The sequence below is a fragment of the Morone saxatilis genome, unplaced genomic scaffold (assembly GCF_004916995.1).
Source record: "Morone saxatilis isolate NCDOM2014 unplaced genomic scaffold, NCSU_SB_2.0 Contig19, whole genome shotgun sequence".
NCBI lineage: Eukaryota > Metazoa > Chordata > Actinopteri > Moronidae > Morone > Morone saxatilis.
Window position 1 is genome coordinate 13863309 of NW_023339751.1, and position 13130 is coordinate 13876438.

A 13130-nucleotide genomic window follows, 5' to 3' on the forward strand; every position below is an offset into this window, starting at 1 on the left:
TGACAGAACATTTCTAAATGTTGCATGTGAACCGTCTGTTTCCAAGAGTTGGTAAAGCATGCAAACATTTAATACGGTTAAAACATGCACCAACAAGCGCGCACATGCAAGCACGCACACACAGACACAATGTGATCCACCTCTGCTTCTCCTGCTGGCTTAGCTGTAATATTAATGTGGAGGCAGGGACTCGGAGGACTGAGTGACAGGGAGATGAAGAGTGTTTGTTAAACAATGGCAAGCGCCTTGTGTGACAGATTAGCCTCACATCTGACGTTGTACATCTTTTCCGTCTTGTTACTTGCTGCTCGCAATTGTCATGTAGTCCTGTAAAAGAAAAGTAATACACTATATCAGGCTAAAGTAGAGTTTTATGAAAATGTATTAGCAGTTAAAAGAACTACATAATTGTATCCTTATTCGAGGTTCATTTAGTGAAGTTTCTATATGTTTTACCCATTTTGAATTTTTTACCAGTCAAGTCTTATTCAATGTAAGGTCTTTATAAGCTTCTGCTGGGGTGGTATTATATTTGTTCTAAAATCCCCGGCTTAATTCCTAAATCCCTCTGTTACAGTGAATCTGGCGTTGTGTGCATAGTCTGGCAAGTATGGCAAATGGAGGAACATTAGAATTTGAAAGTCAAACATTGTTTAGTTTGAGACAAACAGAACTCTGTGATTTACTTTCCTGTCGGGATTAGATCGGCAAACCCTGAGTACACACCTCTGCCCCCGTCTCTCTGTTTGAGGTTGACTTTATGGGGATGAGAGATCTGCTGCACTGAGAGCCAGAGTCCCTTGAGAGCTGGGCTAGAAGAATGAGAGGAGTGGATGAGGTTGGGGAAAGAAGCCAGGGGATCACGTACTATAGGCTACTGCCCTTGACATGAGTGTGTGTGTGTGTGTGTGTGTGTCTGTGTGTATTGGCTCTGATCATTTTCTCCTCATTTTAAACAGCTCAAGTCTCAAAAAGAGACTCTTAACCTTGCAGTGGTATTTGTAGCTTTTAAATTAAGAATGATCTACACACATTCTGACTTTTACACATGAATATTTTCTGATATTGAAAATAGTGTCCATATTGCATAAGCTTGTGTGCCTTAATGACACCCATACTTGAAATGATTGTAGAACTTGATTGCCTTTATAACAGCAACACCCTGCCTGATAAAATCAAAATGGGCTTCAAAAATTAGTTTTTTTTTCCAATTCTCAGCTTTGATTTAATAATTCATCTTTATAGTTGCTTTTAGATCTCTGTACCGGCTCGCCCTTGCCTCCTCTCCTTCCCATTTTAATTTCCTTTTTACATAAAGCTGACTAATGTTCCTCTGACCTTACCCAAAGAAAAACGCTCTCAGTCATCTGCGCAATTGGTTTTGGAGCCAGTGTCATCAGCTTTTTCCTGTCATCTTGTGAAAACAGCAGAATATTCCGCTACCTCTCTGATCTATTCCTACTCTAATTACACAACTGTGATTAAACAAGAAATTAGTGCCAATGACGGACATGCCTGCACAGTTTCCACGGGCCCTCTGTAAGATATTCAGGAAGTTTTTCTCAATATGCTGATATTAACAAGACTTTCTTCACCATCTAAAATATGTATTACTCCCCCTCGCTATGGTTAGCTCTGAGATTAGATTTGGATGGAAATGGACACTTCCTCACCTTACATCTGTTTTCATGCATTAATAAACAGGGATCCTCTGCAGAAGGGATCAGGTTTCAGCCACAGTGACATGAAATAAGACATGCAGGCAGCCAGGTTGGTTGGTACACCGTCAGTCATGTGTTGAACATCACCTTGGTTAAACAAAATGATAAATGTATACCATTAATTACATCTTTATGTATGGCTTATGGCCAAGGCATAATCTAAAAGACTGCAGCATAATAGCAAATAGCTTTTTTCACTATGGCATATTTGAATAAAGCGGAATGAGCTCCTGTTGTGTTTCAGCTCAACAAGCATAAGGTTTTTGCAAGGCAAAGGTTGTAGGTGCTTTGGATTAACTGCTGTTACAAAAAGGAACCCTCCCCCCCTTAAACACACACACACACCACACTCCCATGTTTTATTTTTCTCTGCAAAGAGGCAAATCCAGATTACAGAGCTTCTTTAAGTGAAGGAGATCAGATGAGCTTTAGGAAAGAGGGGGAAGAGGTTTTTTCTTTTTTTTTTTTACTGACAGTCAGATTCATATGGTTAGAATTCAGTAGTAATATAAATGGCCAAAGAAAACACTAACTTTCTATATGTGTTGCATTTAACACTTATCCTTTGACTCTACAAGACAGGGAAATATTGATTATTCAGTGGATCGTTTCTTGAAATGACAAGAAGGCAAAACATTGCAGCTGGATTTTGTTATTCTGTAGTCTCCATGCAATCCCTGCGTTGTAATTTTCAACATCCTCCAGTTAAGATACAGATAGCAGGACTGAGTGATCTCAAATCAAGGAGAGTGGGGCAGTGACAGTGAGCGCCACGAAGGCATCAAGGACATTTCAGAGTGAGTTGGGCAGCAGTTGCGTGGTGGCTCTGCTGCAAGCATGGGGCCTGGAGGATTAGTGTCCAATCAGAGTGGATTTGATGTTTACTGACAGCACATGGGACTTAGCTGAGAGAACTGTATTTCATTTGTATTCATTGAAGCTGTGCTCCTTGCCTGGCCTCCCCTCCCCGTGCTGTGATTCTGGCAAAACTAAAACCTGTTGACGACAGTGCATCATCAACAGCTTCAGGTAGGTGACTCTTTAGGAGAGGGTGAGGGGGTTTGTGGGTGGACTCATAAATCATTGGCATCATCATCATCATCATCACCAGATACGCTTGTATCTGGTTCAGGTGACGTCACAGTGGGAAGTGGAATTAAAGAGGCTTTATTTAGATGTAATCCCTCATAGCAATCGGCAGAGCGAGTAAAATGTCCCAGAGAAGGGAGAGATAAACCCTATTGGATTAGTACAAGCCCCTGCCCATCCCAACCTATAACACAACCTATCCCCTCCTTTCATTTTTTTGGTTCTTTTTTCTGAACGTTCAACTCAAGCATACATCCTGTTACCGTGTCTTCCGTGGAATAACTGTGCTACCTCTGCAGTGTACTGTGTTTGTGTGGTTTGGTGTGATGTTTTTGTGTGTGGTGTCCTCTTTCCTCGCGCACAACAAGCCAGCATGACCAGAGATTAATTATTCAAGGACCGACAGCCAAAGGGGAGTCACCTGATAGTACGGACTTACAATATTACAACCTGATATCAGGTGAAACGGTAGACCCTGCTTCATCTTCTTTTCTGCTTGTTCTGCACCTTCCTCTCTCCGTTCCACAGCTATAGTACATGAAGACTCGGGGAAAAAAACTTTCAAAAACACAGCTACAAGTGGATTTTTTTTTTTAGTTTTGGGTGTTTTCTTTTTCAATCCGTTAAAACTTTTGCTGATTTTTCCTTTTTTGCCAATGCTTGTCACTAACAAACAGTTGAGTCTTGGTCGCTCCCACAGTTGGGACACATTAGGAGGGAATGAGGGTCAGTGGGACAGGGCTGAGAGTGTCTACGAGCAGCAGGCAAGAGTAGCCGGCCGGCGGAGCTCTCTGTCATACGGAGAGGGAGGAGGGTGGTACGAGCCTCCACCAGGAGTGCAGCCCCCTGACCTGGATTTGAAACGCGACCCGTATTCCTACCAAGACTCTCTCTACGGACAGGTTTACGCAGACCGACACGACCCAAGGGGGTTGAGGAAGGGCTCAGTGCCTGATCTAAACCACTACGAACGTGTACCAATGGCTCACCGAGGATCCATTCCGCATCAGGATTACTACTCTCATGACCCGGCTATGACTCCTCGGCCGCCTGAGGGCTTTTACCGGCCAGAACACCAGCCTCCGCCGCCTCACCCTCATCCACTCAGTAGGTCAGGCTCTCATTTCGGGATGGCTCCTGGGGCTCGTAATGTGTGGGATCAAGGTCAGGGAGGGAGAGCAGGAAATCAAGCCCCTGCATCGCCTCTACCTCCTCCTCCCCCTCCTCCAACCGCTCAGGAGTTGAACCGGGCTTACAGGGAACCTGGTGCTGTAACTGCTGCCAAAATGACGCCAGATGGCCAACGCATACCCTCCCGAGACCCATCTCCTGCTCATTATGGTATGGAGCATGCATCTCCTCGGTATGCCAGTGAGCCTCCACCTCTGACCGGTCAGTCTGTCTATACTGATGTTAATGGGCGCCCATTGGATCCACAGCAGCAGGCTGCTACCTGTCTAGTAGTGGATCCAGCCAGTCAAGGTATGATTATGAGGCAAGAGACAGCCTCACCTTTCACCATTCAACAACAACAGCAATTACAACAGCAGCAACAATTGCAACAGCAGCAACTTCAACAGCAACATTTGCAACAGCAACAAATACAACAGCAACAGTTACAGCAACACCAACTACAGCAGCAACAATTACAACAGCAACAGCTTCAACAACAACAGTTACAGCAACAACAACTTCAGCAAGAACAGTTGCAGCAGCATCTGCAACAGCAACAATCCATGCCGCCCCAACCTACCATGCCCATCTCTGACCCTAACTTTTCTATGGCAGCTCCACTTCCCACTCCACCTGCCCCAGTGCAGACCGCAGCAATTTCCCCAGCAGTCCCTGTCCCCATGCAGGCTGCTCTAACTTCAGTTCCTCCTCCCCCTGTCACTTCACTTCCTGCTCCTCTTCCTGCTCCTACCCCCACTGCGCCACAGACGCCTTTGCCTGTGGACCCCAAGAAGAACATTGATCCTGAATTCCTTGCCCTGCTGCGAAATGAGGGCCTCTCAGAGAGCACCATCTCCTCAGTTATCCAGCAGGGATTTGACTCAACTAGCATGCTGGCTGTTATGGAGGAGAACGATGTCCGCACCGTTGCCCCCAACCTTGGCCAGGCTCGTGTACTATTTCGCGTGGTCCACAACTGCAAGCGGCCGGCTGAGGCTCTGCCAGTTCCCTCCCAACCTCAAACACCCATGCGAGGCCGCTCTAATAGCTTTAGTCATCGTTCAGACATCTACTCCCAGCAGCACCACCATCCACAACACCCTCCACAGGCTTTGACCGTGGACCCCCAGTTGATGCCCCCACATTCTCCTGGGGCCATGCAGACCATCTCCCCAAGGATGGGAGAAGTTATGAGTAGGAGGCCCAGCAGCGCCCCCTCTCAGCACCTCCTGGAAGCCTCTGGGGGCTACCCAGGCCAACCACCTCGCTCCCCAGGACCATACGCTGGAGCCATTATGCCTGTTCAATCAAGACCCATGTCAGCCTACTCTTCTGGGATGACAATGCCAGGGATGCCCATGCATGGTATGCAGATAATGCCACAGCAGATGACTGGGTCAATGCCTGCCATAGCAGGGTCTATGCACTCCATGCAAGGTATGCCACAGCAGATGCCCGTGTCCATGCCAGCTTTACCACAGCCACCACAACAGGTACCAAAAGCTTACTCTACAAATTACACAGTGCCCATGGAGCTGATGAAGAGGGACAGGAACTTAATGCCATTGTCACCCATGCATAGCCCTCACCCCAGTCCTCAGCAGATGCGTAAGGGTGGTGGAACTGCACCAGACAATGCCATTGTCCCTATGGGAGCACCAGGCCAAGGCCAAGGTGCCCTGGTTGCTAACCAGAAGCTAAGCCGCCGCACAGGTCCACCAGTCATCGTGTCCACTATGGCGTCTCCAGATACAAGTAAATCCTTTTTTCTCCTTCTGTCCTCACCATTTGCTGTTTCTTGATACATTTGGTCTTGCTTTCTCTTGGCTGTTTCACATGTTTATAATAGATAAGAAAATGGATTTGTGCTGGAGTTCATTTTTTGCATGGTTTATGTAAGACACAATTTCCCATTCCTCTCATTGCTTTGAATAGCTCCACAAAGCAGTGTTGCTGTGGGTTAAGAATCATATCATGTTTTCATAATCTCGCTGACATTCTTAATAACCATTCAGTATATTGAAAGCAACAACTTGGTTGTTTGCTTGGTTCTTTGAAAGATAAAAAGAAACCCACTAATCATTGTGATGAATCATTATTACATGCCTAACTTTGTCTGGAGTTTTGAGATTTTTTTGTATTCTGTTTGTCCATCATTCAGCTGAGTGGTATGTGAGAGCTATTTAGCTGTATGTGGTTACTGGTGTGTGATGCCTGATGCTTGACTGTAGGAAAGTCTGAACACAATGAGAATATTAATAGAGAATTTTTTTTAATCGCTTTATCTTTTTGGTTAGTGTTGTCATATGTTTGCTGTCCCGTGTTTGTTGTCATTACATCAACAATGGAGAAATGTTGTGTCTTTTCTTCTCATCTCGGTGGAGCGAAATCTAAAAGTTGCTGTCTCTCTTTTTTTCCAAAACTGTTGAAAGGATTATGATTAAAACCGTAAAAGGATGACTTTCCATCCCTGTCCTACTTTTGCTTTCTGCATTTGACATGATGCTGAAATGATACTTGCATCCTGCTTTCTTGTCTGCTTATCTCTGTGAGAGCCAGATTTGTCAAAATTCCATATATTTTGTGTGAAGTCCTTTTATTATTTCAGTAATCTCATGCAGTTCTCTTGTCAGAATGACACATTGCCCCATTAAATACAAGACAAAATGGCACTGATGAGGCATAGTATAGAGGATTTGGGAGGAACAGCTGTCAGCACCCTTTCTGATACCTTTTAAATGTTAAGAACTGTGCACTGTCTTCATGTTACAGCCAGTACATTCATGTGTGAACAGTTCACATTAACACTTCTCTGACCAGAAAAGTCAGATACTGTGTGCTGTAGTGTTAACAGTCTGTGAGCATAAGGTGTCCAGGCGAGCATGTGTGTTAGTTTGGAATGATGTGCATCTGTACACAATATGTGCTTGCATTTGCCACAATAATATATTTTTTTCTCATTTAGCTCTTATTGCTTGTATATATGTAATGCCCTTGATAAGTAATTGGAGCTAAAGCGTTTGCCACTTTTTAGAATCATATAATCGGCCTCAATGATACAGCATTTATAAAGTGGGATGATGGTGATTGCAGCATTAGTTGTATGTAGCTCTTTAGCTGCAGTATCATTGTAACTGCAGCTGTTTTTGATGAAGTCCTTTCTGCTCTAACACACACCATCTCCCCACAGCCCTCAAGCCCCTGTTGTTGTAAACATGGATGTCTTATTGCATTATGATAATAAGGGTGCATCAGAGTAGCCTGGAAAGCCTTTACAGCCACTAAGGCTACACAGCCTTCCTTCAGTCCTGCTGTTGTCAAGGTGTACCACAGACCTTCATGAAATAGCAATTAACTTCGTCTAGTTCTTCGTTTAACAGATTTTCTCACAGGGATCAGGCTTTACATTTGCCCTGTAAAAGCTAAGTTTCAGTGGCTGCAAAAAGTGTAATTGAATTTTCATTTGTGTCCCAAATTCATGTTTCGATTCCAGTCGTCCAAAAATGAAATGTACAGGGCGCCCGGATAGCTCACATGGTAGGGCTGGCTACCTGTGTTACCATGGTTGTACCAAGGCTGAGTCCTTGCTGCAGCGACTATGGGTTTGACTCCGATGAGTGGCCCTTTGCTGTGTGTCATCCCCTCTGTCTCCCTCTCTGTCTCCCCTCTTTCGCCTCACTCTAAGGCTGTCACTATCGATTAAAAAAGGCAATAAAAAGCACAATTTAAAAAAAAAAAATGCATCTTTACTGTATAATGACCTGGATCAGTTACCCATATCAGACTAAAGCTTTAATTCATGCATAATAAAAGCTTCTTTTCACACCCATGACCTGATTAAAGTATATTTCAGACATTTTGGGCAATAAGGGCTGATTTCTCCATCAACATCCACTCACCGGAGGCTGACTAGCAGCATCACTGGACAGATAAAATCGAATTACAGTGCTGATGGCCGATGTGTGATTGTGTCATTTTCTCTGTGCAGGTTGTAATAAGAAGAGGGGGGGGGGGCGGGGGGAGGTTAATCCTGGGCGGGGGGGGGGGAGGTTAATCCTTCAGATCCTCCATTTCTACTGCTGCACTAATCCACAGATATTCTCATTCTGCTCAGACCAATCTTCTGGTTTTCTGTTTTCTGTGAGACTCTGTGAAGTACTGTACATAGTCAGTAGGTCGGAATTGACTTTAATGGGGGCCAAAGCCGACTGGAAACAAATGATTTAACTGAGGCTGTGTTGTTGTCATCCCTGGGATTTTTTAGGCCCAAGAGAGCAGATATTGAAAGATCCCAATTGCTTGGCTGTCAAAACAGACTCCTTTTAGCAGCAGACGGACACATGCTTTGGAAAGGATTTCTTCAAGTCTGCCACATACACATATATTGCATTGTTAGTACACACACACAGTCAGCAGAGTAGACCTCATTTGCATGTGGCTGACATTTGTTGCTTTGGTAATTTCATCTGTTAATGGACACAGCCGCAAAGCTGCTCTGAAAGCATATTCCTAAATTGTATGTTGCTAGGCAACGTGGGTTTTGGTAGTAATCGTAGGCAGATTTGCTTCTGGTTAAAGGGTCAGTCCATTGTCAGAGAATGCTGCAAATTTACACGTTACTTCTTGTTTTTACAAATTTGCTGGCTAATCTAATACATCCGGAAAAAGCATTAATTAATCACATTCAGGCTTTTATTGCCTTTTTTAAAAGAAGGACATTATATGCATTTTAGACCCAACAAAACAGGATTCAGCCTTCCAGTTAAAATTTCATATTGATATTTGTCAGGTAGACAAATGATATTGTAATATCAGCAGTAACACATTTTGCATTCCTTAAAATCCAATTAGTTACGATCTTATGATATTCTGACAACCTCAGACAATCCGTTAGATACAGCAGTGAGTTTCACCCACGATCAGAATTTTTATTCTCTCTTAATAGCCGAAACACAGATGGTATGCCCCCGCTCACCTCAGTATATGAAAGACCCTTTAGCAAGACCCCGCCTTTATATGACTGACTAGTACTCCCATCCCCCACACCGGCATAATCACGTAGATGTTACTGTGGAACTTCCACTCTTGTACTTCCACCCTGCGGAGTGTGTCGGCTCCTGTGCGTGGACTCTGGCCAGGCGACCTGATGCCAGCTCAGGTCAGTTCTGCTCTGCGTGACATAGTAGCCGCAATTTTCTTCCTCGCTTAGGCCTTGCGTGATGATGGGGGAGGGGTTATGGCATATTAGTTCTGGAGATAGGAGATTATGTATTAAAGGGGGCCAGGTCAAAGTTACAGGCAGTTGTTGCACGGAGTGAGGGATTAAGGAAGCGAGAGAGGGAAAGAGATGTAGTCCTGCTACTGATGGATGATGAATGCTATTTGCTGGGTGGGGGAGGGGAAACTGGGCGTTGACAGCTGTCAGTCAACCTTGGACTGTCCATGGAGATGAGGAGTGCTGTCAGTGTTGCATACTAGACTTTGAGGGTCAAACTTTGGCCTTAATCTGGGCTGACAGTCAAAGGTTGTTTTTGTTATGCTGCTGGTCACTCTGTTCGCCGCACATAGTGATAGATATTTTCTCCTCCTGACGTGAGAGGATGGCTTACCAGTGCCACAACCTTGAGTAAAGCAGCCATTGGATTAAACTGAAAGGGATAGACACAGACATTATTATAATTGTGCCTTTGAACATCTAAAGCCTCTGCTGTTTCAGTTAGTGAAATTCAGTTTTATTCACCTTGCTGGGAGCTGTTAATTTTCTGCATAGACAATAATAAGTGACTGGCAGTTGGAGTAGTTTCAAGGCTTGGATGACTATGAAACTCTTTTGATTGAATCATTAGTACAAACGATGAGCAACTGTGTTAGAACATACCTGGTTGTTTGATAAAAAGCACAAGCTTACGTTCATAAAAATGAAAGGAGAGGTGTTAACTATGATGCCTTAAAGAGTAATTAGGTAAGAAACATCCAGTCACTGAGCTAAAGAATTACAGTTTTTAGAAACCTCATATGCATGCCATTCTGCCATTTAGCAGTTTAAATCAACTCATTTTGGATTCTGGGACAATTTGGGATGAACTGAGCAACCATGGTGTGGGATTTTGTTCACAATTGTAATGAGAAAACATCTTTAATTTGCAACAGCTATGATTGGTGCCTCCGACTAGCTCCTACTCTATAGCAATTGGGGCCATGGCTCATGGGTATTGTAGTATTTAGAGCCATCCGCCTGACCAAATTTGTGGTAAAGGCACGATTTCTCAAAAACAAAGTTGAAATAATTGAAGCTGATGGGTAATGTAGACCTTTCATTTAATTATCCAGGAGACTCGTGTTTTTCTGTGTTGAGGAATATCATTACCAGATAACAGTTCTGTGCACCCTGTATGCAGGATGATGTGTGCGGTGTTTGTATGTGTGTACACATGTGCATCTGTTGTGTCACACCAGATGTTCCTCTTAATATCAGGCAGTGATTTCCCTTTCCCCTCGTGAGTGTGTAAAGTCTCTGGTTTCTCTCTCACACACTGCCAGGAGTAGATCTATAAAAAATCTTCACTACTCATTTTCTCTTCATCTCTTTCTCTTGTTCTTTGTATAAATTGATCACAGTTTGTCTTTGCCTCTCCCTCCCTACCTTTTGTAGAAAATTAATCTCAGTAGGAATTGATTTGGCTATGACACCCTCCTAATTCAAAGTGTGGGGGAGAAAAAGAGATCGAGGTAATGGGAGAAATATGTCTCTAAACAAACGTCATACCAAGCTCAGCACATTCATTCATGACTGTGGTTGTGGGTTACAGAGCCCGTCGGCAGGAAAATGAGGGAAATGAGGAAAGATGGGAGGTGATTGAACCCGACCGAAGATGGCAGAACAGAGGAGAAGATTGAGCAAGAAAGACTAAGGAATGGAGTTAAATACACACAGGGCTGTTTTAGATTAGATAGTGAGAGACTGCCTGCTGTAGAGGCAGTGATAGAAGTCTTAAAAAAGGGTGGAGGAGTGAAAACGGGAGATTACATAAATTAAAGCTCTGTCATGCCAACTTGGAGCAAGTGAAGGGAGGGTAGGGTAGCAGGAGGACATCTCAAGTCCATTTTTTTTTGTTTTGTTGTGTTTTTATTATAAGAAAAACCTTAATCATCAGAGTCATGCCCATTTTTTGATATATAAAAAAACCTCCATATTGCCTCTAAGAGTGAACGACCTGCCGGATTTGCTGCTTCTATTTTTCTGCTCGTCTGTTTGTTTGCCATCACATTGTGTACAGAATACAGATAAAATGCTGCACAGGTGCCGTGCCGTGAAAGAAAAACTGAAAAGGCCAAGTCTGACCATGGACGCAAAAAGCTCTTTCTGGCCAGGTTGCTGCATCCTTTCAGAGAGACTTGAAGTGATTAACTGCTGGTTGGGAGAGCAGAGGCGAAAGAAGGACAGACAGAAGAGGTCACTCACTCAAACATTTGTAGCTAAAAAGAAAAAGGAAAAAAAACGATAATAAAGAAAAAGCAATAAAAATCCTCTCCTCGCCTCTCGTTTTCTTTCCCCTTACCTTCTGTTCCCCTCTGTAGTGGCTATCTTTGGTCTATATTATTTGTCTTTCTTTCCATAACCACATTATAATGACAACATCAGACTCTCTTACGCGTTAAGTTAGTGGCAACGGTAAAACAACTGTGTCGCTCGTTTATTTACTTCTGAACATCTCACGATAAAATTCCACTTCCTTTTCATTTGTCACTCCAGAAGCCGTACAGGACGACTGAAGAAAACGTCTGTGGTAAAATATAAATGAATTAAGTCGCACCAAATGTTCAACAATATTTCCTCAAATTACACTACCAACAATAAACAAACTTAAAGAGACGTAAAGGGCACTTAAACTGTTCTTTCCTCTCCTGTCATCTCCGCTTTCCTCTTCTTCCTTCTCCTTTCCTTTCTTTCCTTTCCTTTCTTCTTCTTATTAATTTGGAAGTCGTGTGTGAAACAACCCTCAGCCTGACTCAGCCCCAATGGACCGACACTGTGTGAGATCATCAGTCTGCATACGTTACTATAGATACTGTACGACGTCAGACAGCTCAATCCACATTTTCACTCTTCATTTCTTCTAAAACTCATGTTGACCGCTCGCCAAACCCACACGAGTCACGCTGACGACACGCTGCTTCTCTCCTCTGCTCTTTCAGATGACTCGCCGGTGGCTCGGACGTCTGTGACTTCGACAGGAGATGAGGCCGGATGAGTTCGTCCCACTTGCCGCTAACGATACCGACGCGGACGACAAACTGTGGTGAATCATGTCCGTTGCTTTTTGCTCGCTGTAAATGACGATTTAGCTTGTTTTGGATGGCTTTCCGTTAGATAACAGGTGCCGACGATGTCGCTGGGCGAGCAGTCTCAGAAGTGGTTTCCAACCCACGTCCAGGCCACTGTTCTTCAAGCAGCCGGTTTACAGCCCAAGGGCAAACACGGCACCAACGATGCCTACACCATCATCCAGCTGGGCAAAGAAAAGTACTCGACGTCAGTGGCGGAGAAGACTCTTAACCCCGTGTGGAGGGAAGAAGCCTCCTTTGAATTACCTGGTTTACTTGTGGAGGGCAACCCGGAGGTGTACGAGCTCTGCCTCGTGGTGATGCACCGGTCCTTGGTGGGGATGGACAAGTTCCTGGGCCAGAGGTTCGTCAACCTCAACGAGATCTTTGACAACAAGGAGCGAAAGAAAACCGAGTGAGTATCGTAGAGAGTCGCAGAGAAGATGTTCGTTTGTGTTCTGTTTTGTTTACATGTTGTGTTAATGTGTCTCCTGTTGGATTGTCAGGGCAGCAGAGAGTCGGTGAAAGAGCTGAGTTAAATGTGCAACTAGCTTTTTAATCATCCATACAGGCATTGTACACCTGAATTTCCCTCGGGATAAATAAAGTATCTATCTGTCTGTCTGTCTGTCTATCTATTTATCTCTCTATCTCTCTATCTGTCTGTCTATCTATCTATCTATCTATCTATCTATCTATCTATCTCTCTTTCTATCTCTCTGTCTGTCTATCTATCTATCTATCTATCTGTCTCTCTATCTATCTTTCTATCTATCTATCTATCTATCTATCTATCTCTCTATCTCTCTCTCTATCTCTCTG

The 13130-nt window shown here is 43.9% G+C and overlaps 2 protein-coding genes across 2 annotated transcripts in view; both read left to right on the forward strand.

Annotated features, from left to right (window-relative positions):
* Positions 1–3308: 3308 nt before the first annotated feature.
* The window catches only part of ctbp2a (C-terminal binding protein 2a), a gene marked incomplete in the record, with an annotated part of 34114 nt that continues 24292 nt past the window's right edge, over positions 3309–13130 (forward strand). Inside the window, 1 exon segment of the mRNA XM_035663137.1 lies at positions 3309–5738. Within this exon segment, the coding sequence (XP_035519030.1) occupies positions 3467–5738 (2272 nt within the window).
* LOC118329154 (rab11 family-interacting protein 2-like) lies at positions 12184–12749 on the forward strand. The gene has a single exon (XM_035663138.1). The coding sequence runs from the start codon at positions 12371–12373 to the stop codon at positions 12725–12727; it is 357 nt and encodes a 118-aa protein (XP_035519031.1). The 5' UTR covers positions 12184–12370; the 3' UTR covers positions 12728–12749.